Below are 18,562 nucleotides of genomic sequence, written 5' to 3'. Positions count from 1 at the left end.
GGTCACAGCCGAAATGAAAGTGTTAGACAAAGACACACGGAAGAGGGAGAGTGTGGGCACGAGGAAGTAGGAAAAGGATCTTTTTTCCCGTGCTGTTTCAGTACGTGCTGAGGAAATCGAGTGAGAGGCATAGATTGCCAGCTCTTAACTGCTAAAGATATTTGCAAGAGCCATTTCCGCAAATGTCTCCCGTTCCATATATAGATCCATAGAGCCTGTGCTTCTAATGGACTGACAAATGGACCATAACCCCCGATGACTGTTGCTTCATTGCTTGGCTATACAGATAAGAGGGATGCTTCCTTTTGATTGAGATCTTAAATCAATTGTTCCCTTACCCAGCGTCTCGTGGTCATTATCCAAGGAGAAGATAAAGTTTAGGTGGTAAATTGTTAATATTGTAAGAAAAATGCCTGTTGTGTCGTGCTTAAAGTTCCCTGTCTGGATGAAATACACCCTCCTGTAATATTTAAGACTGCACGTGATGCATCAGTGTGCACGCTGGCCCTGCTGCTCAGTGCTGCTGCCTGCTGTGAAGCACAGCGCTGCAAGGCCTGCAGAGGGACCTTAAAACACTGCCTGGGATCACCATCCCTCCTCAAGTTCTGGGAGTGGAACAATCAACGACACCTCTTGGGACGCTCCTCTACGACTTCTCCACATCCACGTTACCGCATTCCAGGTTCCCTCTCAGGCAGAGGGCATACACAGTCCCACGTTTGTTTCCAAAATGAGCAACAGATGTAATCCTTCCTCTGCCCCTCTCTGAGTAGCTGTGGCCATCACATTTCATGCTAATTTGTTACTGAACTCTCACCCACATCACCAAAAGATGTCGTTCTGTGGTCTCCCGTTGGAGACTCCTGTTGCACCGAATGAACTGAACCCCTCCGGGTCACCCTCACTGATGAATGTCTGTGGGCTGCCCATGTGCTTACCAGTCCTTGGGCAGAGTGTGTCTTTTGCTGAAGAGTAAAATGATCCAAGCACTAAAATCTGTGCTCCGTCATAGGAAGGTGAAGTCGTGACCCATCCCCAGTGCCGGGCAGCCTGGAGCTACACTTTCACATAGCAGTGGGTGCTCAAATGCTCCTGAGCAGAGAGCTGGACTGACCCAGGGGTGGGGGCTGCTCCCACGTGGGACACCCCCAGCAGTGCCCCATCCCCATCCCTATGCGACGCCCCGCTGCTTTCTTCCTTTCAGTACAGCGCTGGCAGAGCTTGTGCTGCTGTCTGTGCCTTTTCTGCTTGGGGAACACGCAGCTGCCTGCTGCCAGCCCAGGACACCTCACCAACATTAAACATGATTTTTTTTCCTTCAGAGACACTTTGGGGATTTTAAATGATCTGTTTGACCTACGTGCTATGCAGCTCCATTGCAGTCACTGCAAATATTCACCCGCAGCAAGTGGCTCTCCTGATTCTTTTCCTACTGACAGTAATCAATAGCAGCAGATATGAGGATGCAGATAAATGTACGTACAGCTGATGAGGGGTGAATGGCCCTTCAGAGCACGCTACTCTCACAGATTTCTGCTCCTCTCTGCCTTGTTACATGCTTTGGCTAAATGCTCTGCGCGTTATCTGGCTCACCTTGAGTGCCTGAGCTCTCCCATCCCTCTCCAATATGCTTTCAGCATTCTGCAATGTCAGATGTTGCTTCCAGCTGCAAGAGAAATTATCTTTTATTCTTTAAAGGGAAAGCAATTCAGAGCATTTCCATCTGCAGAGGCAGCAGCTCCTGCTGCAGCCCGGCCCTGAGAGGCGCTGCCTTTGCTGCGTGATCGGACTCCACCGGAGGCAGCGCTGTGCAGCGGTCATTCACCGCCTTCTCAGGGCCCTTCTCACATCCTTGCGTAGTGCCTTTATTATTCATACCAATCTGTCTTTCAGATCAGCTTCCAGAGACACTCCAGATTAAATTTTCTTCGTTATCATTATAGAGCTAGATGAGTAAGTGGCACATCTGTTCACGAAGTGCTTTATTATCTGTTCTGATGGGCTTCGGGATGAATAGCGGAATGGCTTAAATACGGAGCAGGCAAACGCACTCAGGTTTGCGCACAGTCTGAGATGTGCAAACAGCACTGCTAACTAGAGGAATCTGACTCCATACTAAAGAGACAATCATTAACTAACGATCCAGGTCAATTTATCACAAGGGAAAGCTTAATGAAGGGACAAGAGGAGGCAGAACACAGACGTGCATGTGGAATTGCACTAATGAGGACCCACACATTGTGCAACTGGTTCTCATTCCATCACCATAGAGAAAAACGATAAATATTTTACAAACACAGCATTCCAGCCACGCAAAGCCAAATTGCACCAATAAATCTATTTATCCGGAAGTTATTTCCCAATTTCTTACAGCTGCACCGCTCACAAAAGAGGACAGGATCGTTTGTCTCTCAGGCAGAGGCGGCGCTCCCACTTTGCACCCACACATCCCTGCAGTCCCCAGGAGGACTCTGGGTGCAGTGAGGGCAGCGGGCACTGCTGGGGCAGCAGGGAAATGAGGCAGCAGGGAAACAAGGCAGCACGTCGCCTTTGTGTTGGGGAAGGGAAATGTCAGTGGATTGTGCATAAAGCATGGGCCCATGTAAGACGGAGGGCTGCATCATCTTGAGATCCAAGTGACAAATCACTCGAGCTGCAGGAGCTGTCACACCATACAAGGTTGCCAGGAACAATCAATGAAATTATAGCCCTGTGCTACATGGTTGTTTATCTGCTATTATGGAAATAAGGTACCATCAAAACTGTTGAAAAAACTTCAAGATTACAGTAGGCACAATTTTGGGAGATGACAGCAACATTTTATCATGTTATTCTGACAGGTCCCGTTAAAAAAAAACCCTGACTTCTGCTGTTGTTGCCTGCATCAAGCCGAGAGGATAACAGGGAATGCTGTTTGTCAGCTGTCGTGCAAGAGCAGACCCGGTGTTCCGCGTGGGGTCTCAGAGCAGCAGGGTGATGATGTCAGCAGCACAGAGGTGCTCACGGCTGGTACAGATCCTACCGAGCCCATGGGAGAGCTGAGGCACAGCACGGCCACAGAGCATCACATGTAGGTGTCACACAGCATCTTCTGAAATAACTGAGCGGCGTGGAGCAGCATGCCATCAGATGATGATGAATCCAGACCTCCCCATCCCCGCTTGGAGCCACACCTAATGGGGTCATTGCAGGGGTCAGTGGCTGAAGTCCCCCAGCGGGGATGTGGGGCAGCCTGAGCAACCCAGGGAGCATCCATTAAACACAATTCTATTGACTGAAGATACCAACAAGTGGATATCAACACTATCAGAAGCAGTGCAGACAAATAATTTGTCCCAAGACTGTATCTCACCACACCGTTACCTGCATATTTTGAGATGTTTTTATTATCTATTCTCCAGCTTTTATGAATCAGAAAGTCTTGGCTCTGGCTTTTGTGAGGAGGTATGGTTTATTATCATTTACACTTGAATTGCTGTTGTTGGAATTTTAAATATTAAAAGCTAATGTTCGGTCTAGATTAGCTCTGCATCTTCACTCCAATGGGGAGCTGCTGTGCTGAACATTTCTGTCTGTTTCTGAGCACAGCGTCAACCACCTCTGTCCTTGACAAGCCCTAAGGAAAGGAACATTTACCAGACCCTGTGAGAATGATCTGAAAAATATCTGGAAATAACATTTTATGAGAGAGTGTGCTCTGGCTGGAAGATATCAGAAGGTTGGTGTCTTGCCTTAGAAGTTCTGTTTCCTCCCTATACAATCGCTGTCATCACAGCACCCCCCACCTCCCTGTGCTTATTTTAGGAGATGCTTTCTCTGTGCTCTCACGTCAGCCTCAGTGGGGAAGCTTCCAAAAGGGGCAGGAAGGAGCTGCAGTCTATTTGTGGCTGCCACAGCACCTCCTGCACCACGCACTGCTCCGTGCTGCCCGCAGAGCTGCTGAGCACGGCACCCACTGCACTGAGCAGTGCCCACACACAGCAGATATCGCTGAGTTTGGGCCCAGGTGCCTCTGGAAGTTTCTCCACATCAATCACAACGATGCAGGTCCCTCCTTTATGTTCATACTTTAAATTCCCGTGTATTCCAGCCGTGTAACACAGAAGGAACACCTACCGTGACAACCTCACAGGGTTGGGCAGCATGATGCTCCCTCCCCTTTTGCCTGCTTCCTGGCTGTCTGTGCTTGCAAGCTCTTAGGAGACCTCTGTGGTTGTTTTGAGGAGTACCCTTCCTGCATTCGTCCATACGTGGTCATCTAAGGACGAGCCAGGCAGGTCTCCTCTTGCCAGCTCGCCAAGGAGAATGGTTGTCCTTAATTAATCAGATAATATCAACGGCCAAGCTGCTCTCGTTAGTATAAGCAGCTCTCGATCAAAGGGTTGTACGTCCATGATGATTAGACACAGCCAGTGGCCCCATCCTTCCAAGGGAAGGTCGTGGTTTCCACCACATGCATCTCCCCCCTTCCAAAGGCTCAGACACCCCCCGGGATCCATCTGGGGCAGCCGTTGCTCTGGCTGTGTCTGTAGCACATCCAGCCCCGTGGCTCTCACTTCCCTTTCCCCTCCCCACGGCCCAGCCGTGGCCCCACATCGCAGCACAGCAGGGCTGGCACGCGCTGCTCCAGCAGCACAGCACTGCGTGTGCAGGCAGCTGTGTGCCCAGGGCCCTGAGCTGACACCGCACGCTTGGCTCTAATAGTAAAATCAGGGGACTATTAAAGTAGATTATGCACTAATAATTATGCAAATATTCCTTCAGTGAAACTATAAAAATCTCATGAAGATTTAGCACCTGGCTATTATATGGAGAGAAATATGTGGAAATGAAAATGAAGATCATTAACTTTAAGGAGTTAGGGGAATTTTTTTCTGCTATCATTTAAACACATGGCTTGGGATGCCTTTGAAGGTTTAACTTGGAGGAGATTATCAGTTATAACACTGCTGAAACGCAGCTGCAGGCTGACAATGGGCTCTGCTTAGAGGAGGGAGGGCAGCAGAGAAGAGCCCACCCAGCACATCCCCTCGGAGAGAGAAACAGCACCACAGAACTTACAGAGAGCTGAACGTGGGCATCCCAGAGCAGTGCAGGAGCAGCTCCCAGGCAGCAGCGAGGACAGAGCAGCAGAACTCAGCCGCTCAGCAGCCCTGATCCCCACAGAAGAACCCAGAGCTACACCACGTACTGGGAGATGTGAGGGAATTTGATAGGAGCCACCAGAAGGAGCAAATCAATTACCTGATTGCCGCTGGGTTCAGCACCCAGGTCCTGCCATAACAAAGCACTCCATTAACTTTAAAAGCACGGGAACCTCTGAAAGACTGGGTACCAGCTGGTGGGCGAAGCTCGGAGGGGGACGGCTGTCCTGATGGAAGAAATCAAAGCAAAACCTTTATTTTGTTACGATTAAGCACCAGCGTGGGTGCGCTGGGGGCAGGGGCATGCAGTGCTGCTCGGTTTTGGGCCCCAGCACGGTACAGCGGCAGCTCCCCGTGGTGCCTGCAGGGGTCTGCGGAGCTCCGAGCACAAAGCGCCGGCTGGACTCCCTGCACGAGGCCTCTGTGCTCACCTGCTGGGGGGGGGCAGTGGGAGGGAGCAGCGCTGCTTCCTTGCTAAACTGGGGGGGCATTGGGGCTGTGATTGGCAGAGCCCACACAGCAGTGCTTGGGAGCTGCAGTCTGACACGGTGCTGGGTGCAGAGAGCTTGCCTGCTGCTGATGGAGGGGAAATAACGCTGTTTATGAGTTTACTCACTCATTAATAAACAGAAAATGCACAGGCAGTTCCCGAGGCAGAAACAGAGACCAGAAGTAATGCCCCACTTGCTCACTGAGCTGTGCTCCTTCCTGAATATTCAAGCTTCCTGGCCTGCTGAGCCTCAGTGCTGCGCAGAGCTCTGGGCAGTGGTGACCGCCCCGCGCCTGCAGTGCCTGGGGCTGCCTGACCCCGAGTACTGGGCTGGGAGATGCCCATCCCAGCTGCACTGGTGGGTGCTGAGCTGCAAGCAGTGCCTGAGGGGGTTGCATAGAATCATAGAGCTGCTGGCATTGGAAGGGGTGCTTCATGTGCTTGGATTGCATTTGAAGGACTTCAGTGTTAAGAGTCACGGAATCATTAAAATTGAAAAAGACCTCTAAGATCATCAATCCCAACAGCCAGCCCCTTCCTACCACGTCTCCAATGGAACCATTGCTCCCAAGCTTCTCTTTGGGCCGCGGCTGCTTTTTGCACAGTGGTGTCGCTTTGTGGAGCTTTCTCAGTGTGCTACGAACCCGCTGACCTCTGCTTCCCACCACCCAGCAGCTGAGCTGCCTCTGCCTCCCACCCCACGGCTGCTGCCAGCACAGCTTTCCCTATGGGCTAGGGGAGGACTGCGGATTGCAGCCAGGCTCTCCCTCCCCTCGTTTGAGGGCACACACTGCACACCATGGGGATTCTCTCCCTGTGTCCAGGCCTGGGCTGGGTCACACACAGCACCCAACGCCTCTTTGTCTTTGGTTGGTTTTTATTTACCAATAAACGATACTACAAAACATGGGAAACATCTCCTTGAAATACAGACTGCAGTCACACTGCCAGCCTTTAACCTGCTGTATTTACAGATCTCCCCGCCCCCTCAGAGGAGCTTCAGCCTCTTCTTCTTCCTCCTCCTCCTCCTCTGGGCGCTGCTGTGCTCACTGCTCTGTGTTGGGGCACAGCAGTAACTCAGCCCCACTGCTCCGACCATGGGGGTCAGTGCCACCACCAGGCAGAACAGCCGTGGGTCCATCAGCATAGGAAAGAGATACACGTGCATGTGCAGATACGTCTGTATATAAGTGCTTTTAATTACATAGTTGTAAGGCAGATTAAAATTATTTTCTGACACCAGCTGGTATCAAAGGACACCACTCCTACCTCCCATGCACTTTGTGCAGTGTGTATGGGAGGTAATTAAGTCTGCAGTAATTATCATCCAGGTACTGCAATCTGAACAGCCTCTGCTCCTTCACTTCCATCCCGTGTGAGGCTCTTGCTCTGTACCCCAGGCAGTGCAGCCCCCAGCACTGTGGGGCTCTGTGCTGCTGCCCCTTGGCACATGCGGGCATCAGGGTAGGTGGGAGGCGATCGGAAGCCCCAAACCCTTCTGTGTGCTGGGAGGGAGAGGGCAGAACTGCCTCTGAGTAGGGCTTCTCATTACCTCTGGATTGTCCTCATCCCAGCTGCCAGTGAAGGGCAAGCTTTTTATTTCTTTGCACATGAAAAGAAATGAAGACAATAATGTATTCCAGAACAGTTCCTCTTCTCCCAAGAATTATTACCAGGGAGCTGGAGCCCTGCTAATTGGCTTTGTTCTGCAGCACCGAGTGGCTCCTCATGCACACAGCCCCGCAGCCCCAGACCCTGTGGCACAGCCAATGAACTTCACAGCAGCACCGGGTTCTGGACAGACCGCCCCAGAGATGAGCCCACAGTGCTCCTCAGTGCTGCTCCAGGCAGCAGTGCAGGCAGTGCAGCAGTACAACAATACAAGAGGTGCAGTAGCACGAGGTGCAGCAGTGTAGGAGTGCAGCGGTGCAGGAGGTGCAACAGTGCAGGAGTATGGGAAGTGCAGCAGTGCAGGATGTAGGAAATGCAGCAGTGTGGGAGGTGCAGGTGCAGGAGGTGCCATCAGACTGGGCTCTGCTGAGGAACAGGCAAGTACAAAAGACTAACAGTAATTTAAAAACCCTTTTCCTGGAACAAGCAGCACACAGGTGCTCAGCTGCTGCTCTTCAAGCTCTTCTGTCCCAGCGTTGCTAACCCTATTGGAGTCAGGCTGGTGCAGAGCAGTGACTCCGAGAACCTGTGCAGGGAGGGCATGAACAGAAACCCACTTCCAGCGGCTGCCACCCGGAGGGCCCTGCAGGGGGGTACAGCAGAGGGCTGCTCCCAGCTCCAGCAGCTGCCCGGACCCGTGAATGTGACAGAGCCTTCCCCTCACAGGGTGCCTCGCAGGACACAGGAGAGCTGCGTCGTGGTGCTCTTTGGAATGCTCCATCAGGTGAACCCGATGCAGTACGAGCTGCTCCAGATGAGCTGCAGCTGTGGCGGTGCTCCCATCTCTTAAGGTGCAGGGAGGAGGGCAGCAGCTCACCGTTGCTCTGTGTCGCCTTCAGTTTCTTGTGGGTACAAATGGGGCAAAACAAAAAATGTTGGGGGAGAGCGATCCCCATTCTGCAGAGACCTGGTAAGCACGGAGCAATGTGGAATCACAGCAGGCGAGGAGGCATGGGGGCACCCGTTGTGCATTTCTGTGTGTGTATGTGGTGGTGAAGGGCACCAACTCACTGAGCCCTGCCTGCACACTCACAGTACGTGTGCACAGAGCGGCGCTGAGCAGCTGCAGTCTCAGCCCTGACACAAAGCGCCGAGAGCTGCGCTCCCACCAGCACACAGCTGACACCCCCCGTGCAGGACCATTCCTGCACCATCACGCTGTGCTTATCGGGCTCCTAAGGCAGAGCTCAGCTCTCTGCCACAGCACCACCCCCTCCCTGACCCCCAGCACCTCCCCAGAGGGACGCAGCCCCCGGCAGCCCCCAGGCTGCTCTCGGGCACTGCTATTGCCCCCCAATTCCATGCTCTCTCCTTATCTGTCCCAGGGAAATACAGCAGGCTAAAAGCTACTTTGTTGTTGCTGTTGTTTTTTTTTTTAACATACCACAGTAGAAACAGTAACTGAGTTATATTTGTCAGAGTCACAGCAGTGTATGCGTATTTGCTATTCACAGACCGCAGAATATTGCCAATAACCTCACTGGTGGGACTGACAACACGGAGATACATGCATTCGTGTGAGACCACAACCGATGACGTCTATACTGCATTAAGCACATTCACTGTTAAACACCTTCCAGTCACATCGGTTCCTTTACATTTGTCGTTAAAACTTTAGTTTTTTTTCTTCCACGATTAAGCACAAAGTAACCTGTAAACAAGTTGACATTACACTTATATACAAGTGAACCACGTCGGAGAGTAGAAGAGGTAATTCGGTGGGTGCCGCTTAACCTACGTCGATGTGCAATAGATGGACCCCGCCGCAGCGGAGTCACTGCGCGCCCTGGGAGGCCTGGGCTGGGAGGGGAGCGGGGCCGGGAGGCACAGCCTGCAGCCCCACCGCCCCACCACGGCCCCCAGAGCCGCATCCCGCGCTTGGTCATTGCTATAGATTGAAATCTGCAATAGCGTCCTTACAAACTGATTTGTAGCTAAGTGATATCGATGCCAAGAAAAATAAAGAATGTCTTTTCGTAATATAAATAATTTAAAAGTGCTTTTTTTGTTGTTGTTGTTGTTGTTGTTGTTGTCATCGTTGTTCTTTTACTATTAATCTACAAAACCCCTCAGGGGCATAATCTATCCATAGGACTGGACAAGTAGTTCGTACCATGGTACACATGGGGCTGACACGTCAGGGACTCAGAACACCGCATGCAGCAGTGCTGTGGGGCAGGGGGGGGGAGGGGCTCCCTCCTGGGCCTGGGGTCACTTGGGGGGTGCGGGGGGGGTCCCAGCTACCACAGTGTCTGCTGACACCGGGCAGCCCAGCACTGCCCTCTGCACACAGCTTTGAGAAGAAAGGAACAAACCGACTCCCAGGCTGGAACTAAAACCCCACAGACTGTCCACCGGAGCGCGGTAAAGCATCTTTGTGGTGCATATGGGAGAAAAATAGAGGGGAAAAGAATAGGGGGGAAAAAATTATTTGGTCCACATAGGTCCGTGCTCACCCTCACCAACAGCCTCCTGCAGCTGCACCATGGGTATGATGCTCTGTTCACACAGCCCTTATGATCCGCCTGGCAAAACAAAAGCTCCCCAATTTGGGAACAACAGAGCCCTGCAAGCACAGGGGAGCCCCTCACTGAAACCGCCTTAGGATCAGCAGAGATAATCTGTGCACACTGACATCATTTCCCACAGCGGACTCAAACTCAGGAGCTCTGGAGCCTGGATGATGCTACACAGGTCTGAGACAAGCTGCCCATTCCAGCCAGCCCCATATCTGTATGTTTCACTCTTTCTGTGCTGTCTGACAGTGAATAATTTCTCTGAGCACCTCAGTGCTCGTTCCTCCCCCTGCAGCGGTGCCACTCCGCACCCACAACAGCCCCTAGGACACTCCATGCAGTTCATTTCCAGTTCTCTGGAATGCACACAGCTGCTGACCCAGAGACCCATTCCCTTCCAGTCAGAGCATTAAGCACGTCTCATCAGGCCGGTCATCTCCAGCATTTGCTTCCATACCAGATGGGAGCCTGCTGTGCCTGCCCCGCCACCAGCATGGGCTGAGCCCATGGCCCCCACACAGCCTGGGGGCACAGCAGGGGTGAGGGACAATGGAGTGGCAGCACCAGAACCACATGGAACACAGCAACAGAGAGCCCTGTCCCTGTCTGCTGGGAAATGCATTCATGGAGCCTCAGAAAGGGGAAGGTAGAAAGAGACAGAGCCAGGGGGTTCTGCTGCAGCCCTCAGAGACTGCAAAGAGCCGACCATCCACTGCAGCTGACAGTGCTCTTTCCTGAGAAACTGCAGTGATCAGGAGGGAGCCAATCTGCCAGCAATGTATTCTGATATATATACACATATATATACACGGAGATGTATATACACACATATATATATATATGCACACCCACACCCAGGCGCTGAAGGCAATGCTGTCCTGGCACAGTGCTCCCAAAAGCCCTGCTGCCCCCAGGCACGGAGCTGCACACCCCCAGAGAGCAAAGCAGCGTGCACTGCCGTCCCTGCGTGCCCTTAAGGTACTCTGCTTGTGTAAGACTCAGAGTTGACAAAGAAAAACATTTGTCATTGTGCTTCCACAACTGGAAAAATATCATTACCCTACGACTATAAATGATTAAGGTGAGATAGGCAAATTAGGCAGTTCTATAGAGATGGATTGGTTTTTTTGTGACCTAACACGTAATTACTATCGGGAATTATTTCCATATCACTGCGGATCCCACTGTAACGGCAATGGGAATCGTCCCACCTATAGGTGGTACTTCCGCAGCAGTTCCGACTGCCAGGGATGCTTTCTTTCTGGAAACCTGTCTGGGATTTTGATCTTGAGGAAATCCTGGATGCACTTCTCCAGCTCCTCCTCGATGGAGAGCTTCTCCTTCACTGCCTTCTTCTTGCCGGCGGTGGACTCGCGGGAGCCCGAGGTGAGCGTCCGCAGCAGGTCGCTCTTGCGCCGGCTCTCGGAGTGCTGCAGCAGCAGCACGGGGCCCTTCTTGGCAGGGCGGTCCAGTGTCTGGATGTTGGGCTGTCGCGTGACGGGGCCGCAGATGACTGTTTCCTGCGGGGAGCTGCCCTCCGACTGGCTGTCACAGCTGGACGTCGACAGCTCGTTGCAGGACGTGCCGCTCTCACCCTCCTTCTCGCCTTTGCCGTTCTTGCAGCAGCAGTCGCAGTGAGACGAGGCCCAGCGGGACGGCTCACCTGGAGGGAGAGAGCGTGGTTAGAGCCTGCAGCAGCTCCCTGAGCCCACGGTTCCCCTGGAGCGGAGCCCTCGGAGCCATCAGTGCCACAGTTCCCATGGCCACCCACTGATGGCGCTGCCCCGTGCCCTGGGCACATTTGGGATGCTCAGCAGAAACGGATTTGCTGACGGTGCAGGGAGGTGGTCAAGCAGCTCCATGAAAACTGAATTTTCCCGGGGCTGATGGCTGCAGTGACAGAGGCCCTGTGCACAGTCCTGCTCACTGCACTCCTTGCATGCACTGCCTGGAGCCACATGTGTGTCCAGTGGCACAGAGCACTAGCACAGTGCGGTGGTCTGATGGGAACAAAGCATGCAGGGAATGCCACTGCCTGCCCAGGGCACTGCTCACTGTCACTGCAGCCTGTGCTCACTGCAGCTTCGTGCTTTCATTGGATCCAACAGAACTACTTGTTATTTCTGAAAGTAACAAATCAAAGCCATAATGCTAAATTGGAGGCTGCATCACTGACATCCACCCTGCAGAAGAAAGGATAAACAGGGACCTCTCCAAAGGCCTCAACTCGGCATCACAGAATCACAGAACCATAAAGACTGGAAAAAATTTCCAATATCACCAAGCCCAACCCCAACACATCCCTGTCACACCCTCTGAATCATGTCCCTAAATAGAATCCCAGAATCATCAAATTGGAGGTCTGGGAAGCAAAGCGCGGCTCTGGGGCACTCTGCCCTCAGGCCATTCCTTTTGCAGCCCAAGCACAATGCACATCATGGGTATAAATGGGGAAAGAAACAAACAGCTGAAAGCCTCCTCCTGTCTGCTTCTTGCTCAACAGTGGAGGAGTCTCCCAGTCTGTGTCCCTGTGCCTGAACTGAATTCAAGGCTTGCTTCAAGACCTGCTCTTTGTCTTGTCTGATGAAAGTCAATAATGGCCAAACTGAAATTTCTCATCATTTGCTTGGCAGTGACAGAGGCATAGAACCTTCCACCATGCAGCCCCTGCGCCCACGTCTCATCCCACACAGGGCAGCCCTGCCACCCCCAGTGCTCCCGAGCAGAGGCACACGCCAGATGCCCCATGCACAGGGCAGTGCAGGGCAGTGCTGGCCCCCCTGCAGCCCCCGTCCTCGCAGAGATGTGCACACTGCATCGGTGTGACCGCGCACCTCGGTAATTACCGTCTGCCTGCTCAGTGATGCTGGGATAAAAGGGGCTCATTAATCCCAGCCCGGCTCTGCTGCCTTTCTCCCTGATCTTAGAACATTTCTCTCCTACTGCCTTAAGTATAATTACTATTAGAAGGTTCTGAAGCAGCAGCAAAGCCTCTGATGTGTAAGTGACACACAAGTATCTGTCGCATGCTTCTCCTCTCCCTCTTAGAGCAAATGCACTGTGAGCTGGGAATGGGAAACCTGAGCTGCTGCATGCAGCAACCCCATGGACAGAGAGCACTCATGGTCCGAGATGTGCACGGGGCCTTCAGACTGAAAGCAGTGAAAATGTGTGGGTTTCCTGCTGATTTTTGTTCTTAGAAATGGTGCACAGACACCAATTCCAGCACCGCGCAGCCCATGGCAGACACAGAGCTGGAATTCTGCAACCTGAGCGTGGGGCACGTGGCCCCATGGTGCTCCTCCTGCTCCTGTCCCCCAGCACAGCCATACTGCTCTGGGAGTGCTGCCATGCTCCAACGCCACCCCGCAGCGTGGCTGCAGCACAGGGGGCATCTGCTGCCCACCCGTGTGGGCTCCGAGAAGCACGATTTGTGCCAGCTCACCAAAACATCAATTATTCAGGTGCGAGTGCCACCAGTCCCCAAGGGACCCCACAGCAGTGTGGTGTGAACACACTGACAGTGCCAGGGCCACATCTCCACGTGGCCCAGCAAGAGCAGGAGCCCCTGAGCCAGCCTTGAGCCCACGGTTCCCGGTGAGCAGGGCTGACAGGATGGGCTCTCCATGGGTGAGTCCTTGCCACTGGCACTGCCTCCTGGAGCTGCAGTATTCCAAAAGCAGACGGTGACTTTGATGACATTTGCACTGGGAAAGCACTCAGCTCTTCACCACCTCCCTTCTTTTTGACGTCTATCTTATAATACTAGTTTTAATACCACACTACACACAGTCAATTTTCTTTTTAGCTTCAGATCTATAAAACTCATAATGTTGTGATATTTTGGAAGGAAGCTGCCACAGATTACTAAGATCACCAAGGCCAGACTCCAGCCTACCCCCACCATGACACCAAGCCACTCAATAGAACTTCAGCCCAGTGCCTCACATCTCACTCCTTCCCCTCCCAGCTCCAGGGCTGAGGCACTGGAAACTATCACACATTATTTGGCAGGTAAATAAAGCCTGGATGGCCCAGGCCTTCAGACAGGCGATGGTGGCCCAGTGACAATTTGATGTAAATCACTCATCCTCACACACACAGTGCCTCAAATGGGTTCTGCATCCGTGCATGAATTAAAGGTGTTGTGATTGATGAGAGACTGAGGTCTAATCGGTGTTTTAATAAATACGTTCTGAGTTGGTAAGCTAGCCAGATCAGCGGAAAATAACTGTCCAAATAAAATCACCAAGGTAAAGCTCAGGAACAACGACAAATGCTATGCAGTGATTGGCTCTGGTACCAGCACTGGCAGCAGGATGGATGCAGGATGGATTCATGTGCATTTTGGACCAAGGACCCTTCAAACAGACCAGGGGAGGCCCCAGCAGTGACAGCACTGCTCTGAATGTGCTCATCTGCGCTCTGGCCGGCACAGTCCGAGCTCCCCCACATCCTGCTCACTGCCAAACTCACCGCTGGGCTTTGAGCTGCTCTCCACATAGATGCCTGGCTCCTTCCCAATCCATTTTAATGCTTTTGAAGTTCTGTCTGTAATGTGCTTTTACCATATACGTTTTCTGATGTGGTGTAAAAGCAGCAACTTTTGCTGAGGTCCCTGTGTGGGGCCTAACCATGTGCAGGATGACACAACCCCAGCCTGTGCATGCACATCAGCCTCCCAGCATGCTGCCATTTATCAGTGCTCCCATGGTTGTGGAAGCACAGTACCGTTCAGGTTGGAACAGACCCCTCAGACCACCAGCCCAGCCCACCTCACCATGCCCTCCAGCCACGTCCCCCTGTGCACATCTCCATGTTATGGACGCTTCAGCATGGTGACTTCCCATTCCCTGTACAGCTGTGCCACTGCTGATCACTCTTTTGGAGAAAACATTGCCCCTAACATCCAGCCCAAACCTCCTGTTCCCTATAACACTGTGCTTGAAATGCAGTCCCTTTCCTTTCCAAATACTGCAAGTGGAAACAATATCTGGCCAGTAGGACTGCGGCATTAATCTTCCTCCAAGAGAATTACAGTGAAAAGAAAAAATGGTGCAGAAGTTTTCTTCCACCAATAGCATTTACTCTTCCTGCCCTCTCTCAAACATTTCCACCTTGTTTAAGTTGGGTGCGCCAGGAATCAGCAGCTGCCGTTACAACATCTTCCCTTACATCCAGCCCTGCCTCCACCCGTGTAAGACTGCTCTGTATCTTTATTACTATGGTTTTAATATTTTATCTTAATACAATCCTGTTGCTTAAAATTTACACTCGAGTTCTGGAGAGTGAAGTTGGAATAAAGGAGCAGGGGCTGCCATGCCCCAGGGTACGGAGGCGGAGCATCCAGCAGGATGCAGACCCCCAGGTCAGAGCCCAGCGATGCAGTGCAGGTGGAAGGTGGATGGAATCCTCAGACATTCAGCGCCGACGTGCTCCTGCTATCTATTGAGAAAGGAGTTAAAATCCTCCATTAATTAAAGCAGAGGTAAAACCATCCAGGCTAACCAATCAGAAGCAACATCCCTCTCAGTGCCCTAATTTTAGAATTACCCACACAGGCATTGCTCCAGACTCCCTGAGTGCATAATGCAAACATTCAGAGGCGGCTCAGTGCCACAAGGCACCACGGCCCCACTGCAGGCACTGCCTGCCCTGAGCTGCTGCAAAACACCAAGAGATGCACACGTATAAATACATGCATTTGCACACATGCAGGTGGAAACTCACTCCCATGTTTTCCTTTGTTTTGCCCTTCACCATTTACATTTGATCTTGAGCCCCTTCTAGAACCTGTTTAATTAGCAAAGACAAAGCACACGGGCGTCCTGCTTCTGGAAGGCTTATGCTGCAAATTGCCAACAGATGGTTATGATAACATGGGAGCCACAGTTTCTGAATTTTTAAAAATTAGGACTCATAACAGATAAATGCTCTAGAGATATGAAGGCATCATGTCAATCTATGTTGTTCCAATTAATTGCAATCAATTGCTAATTGAGAGCTATTTTAAGACTCGTCATTACTTTGAACATAATGTGGAATGATCTGTGTGGATCCCTTCACCTCCTGCAGGTGCCATCAGAGCAGAGAGCTCTCGAGACTCATAAGCAGAGCAGCCCAGCAGTCTGCCTGCTGGCGACCCTCTGCTTCATGGGCAGAAACGGCCAAATGTGCAGCTGTGGATTCCAAACCTTCAGGGACGGGGCACCTCAGTCTCTTGTTGGATTTCTGCTTGCAAAGCTTTCCAAAGTGGCAGCTCTGATGTTACTGAACAAAAATATCTACCTCCTCTTTGGGTTTCCAGATGGCACCAACGTCTCTTTGGGCAGCTGGACCAACATCTCCAAGGACACCCAAGCAGTAATAGTGGCACGGTGCTAAAGGCAGGAGGGGAAGAGGAGCCCATTTTTTTTTATTACAGTATGGGAAAGGATTGTCCAAAGACGCATCGCAGATTCTAAAGAGAAATTAGGGATTTCTCTTTGCTTTTGCAGACAGAAAAAATACCAAAATAAGCCCACACTTGGATGATGTGTTGGCAATGGCAGCACTCATACAGGGCCCAGCAGCCACCAGGTGCCAGAAGGACACAGCAGGAATGGCATGGCTGTGAGCAATGGGTTTGCTCAGTGGTGTGCTATGAACCATGGAATCATAGGATCATATCATAGAACCATCATGAAATGGCTGGGTTGAAAGGGGACCTTACAGCTCTCCCAGCCCCACCTCTGCCGTGGGCTGGCTGCCCCCCAGCTCAGGCTGCACTGCTCCCCATCCATGGCCTTGGGCACCTCCAACTCTGGGCAGCACTGCTAGGGCCTGACCGCCTTCTGAATAAAGAATTTCCTCCTAACATCTGACCTAAATCTCCCTTCTTGCAGTTCAAAGCCATTTCCCCTTGCCAGCAGGGTCTGCAGGGTGCTCCCCATCCGTGGAGTGCTCAGCATCACAGAGAGCTCTGCATGGTGCAGCACAGCAGGTGCAATGCATAACTCATGTTCTTTGCTGGTGCACTGCATTTCCAACAGCACTGAAGCAAGCTCCATTTTTCAAAAATGGCATTCTCTGACTGGCACTGCATGGCTCTGGCACAGCAGCAACTGATCACCTGCTGCTGCCACCCCAAGCTCCAAGGCCCCACTGCTCCAAGGCCCCACTGCTCCACGGCCGCACTGCTCAGCCCTGGCTAACATGATGCTACATGGCCATCAGGGCACATGGAGGTGGCCCTTTCAGGGCTGCTGCTCATTAGTTATCTGGAGCCCAGCTCTGAGAAGCAGCTCTCTGAGGCAGCTGCACTGAATAAAGTGGGGAGTGGAGCCCTCAGCACCCGGAGCTGATATTGTACTTCCGGAGGATGGGAGAGCCCTGTCCAGGGGGGCACACTTGGTTTTTATGAGCTATTCAAGGCACTCTCTCTGGAAGCTTTTATATTTTCTTTTCCTGTCTGAACCTCATAAAACAGCCTTCTGCTCTGTAGAGATAAATGTGGTTTATATGAGAGAAGCGTTCCCAGCCACTGTGGGTTTTGCCTTAAACCCTGTATCTCGCAGTTTAATCTTGCTGTGGGTTAGCTTGGTTTATTTACTGTCCTATAAGTGGAGAATTGAACTTTAGGAAATGAATGGCGTGGTTTATCCATTTTAGCATCTAGAGCAAGGCACTTTCGCATTAAATGAATGCATGCAGCGGGATGCCCTCCAGACACAGCTTGGAACAGCCCAGCACTTTGCTCACAGCGTTGCCAGCAGAAGCACCAGGCTGCTGCAGGCACCCACACCCTGCACTCCAACAAGGGCACTCCGTGGGCCAGCACAGTGCTGAGCAGGTCACCGTGCCCCATGGCACAGCGAAGCCCTGCTTCCGTATCCAGCCTCTGCTCTGCATTTGCAGGAGAAAATAGGGTTATTTTTGTTCTTTTGCTGCAGAATCAAATAGATTATTAGAAATTTTCTTCAATGTGTTTCTAGTGGAGGATGAAAAAGCTCTTTAGGGATTGTTTAGCGGCTCCTATTGAACTCTATAGGGTTTTAGTGTCATTTAAGGAGTGCCTTCTGCTATCTGCATTATTAAACCCCATATAACTCCTTCATAAGAAAGTAGAAAATCTCAGCGATTATAAACCCAGCATCTCTGCAGATGAAAAATGTTCTCACAAGAAATCTCAGAGCATTACAGATGTATTCAAAATAATAACACCAGAAGGACTTTCTACAAGCCATAATGTGGAAAGCATCAAACACGGAAAAATGGGACTAAGTGTCCTTTGACCCAGAGGAAATGTTGGAAATGGAGCTCGCAGATCCGTCACGGCCTGATCCTCTCCTTGTGAGAATAATGTGAGCACTGCTGCTGACTGAAGGACCTCAGAGGAGCACAGGGCTCAGCTGCAGCACAGCGTGCACACACTGCTTCCTCAGAAGTCATTGCACTTCTTCGCTGCCTGGAAGCCAGCAGAGCCCATCTCAAGGCAGGCTGAGCTGGGGAAAACACAACTCTGGATGGCAGCGCCGCAGGGACAGCCCAGCCGTGGGTCTGCAGCAGCACTGTGCTGCCCAGAGCAGGTCAGAGCAGGGCTGTGCCTCCAGGCTCTGCTTAGAGAGTCAAAGTGTTACAGAGCGGCTTGGGTTGGAAGGGATCTCAAAGATCAACTAGTTCCAACCCCTCATCTATTGCTGCAGCCCAGGACACAGCTGGCTGTATGAGCTGTGAGGGCACAGTGCTGGCTCATGGCAGAG

At 51.8% G+C, this 18,562-nt stretch overlaps 1 protein-coding gene across 2 annotated transcripts in view; it reads right to left on the bottom strand.

The window, feature by feature from the left end:
* Positions 1 to 8,587: 8,587 nt before the first annotated feature.
* KCTD16 (potassium channel tetramerization domain containing 16) overlaps positions 8,588 to 18,562 on the bottom strand; it is a 38,914-nt gene continuing 28,939 nt past the window's right edge. For both annotated transcript variants that reach the window (XM_052689565.1, XM_052689566.1), the window contains exon 3: positions 8,588 to 11,484. In XM_052689565.1, coding sequence (XP_052545525.1) covers positions 11,033 to 11,484 — 452 coding nt within the window. In that variant the 3' untranslated portion in view covers positions 8,588 to 11,032. The remainder of the gene's footprint in view (positions 11,485 to 18,562) is intronic.

This window comes from Tympanuchus pallidicinctus, unplaced genomic scaffold (assembly GCF_026119805.1).
Source record: "Tympanuchus pallidicinctus isolate F22 unplaced genomic scaffold, pur_lepc_1.0 scaffold25, whole genome shotgun sequence".
NCBI lineage: Eukaryota > Metazoa > Chordata > Aves > Galliformes > Phasianidae > Tympanuchus > Tympanuchus pallidicinctus.
This window is presented reverse-complemented; position numbering and strand designations above follow the sequence as displayed.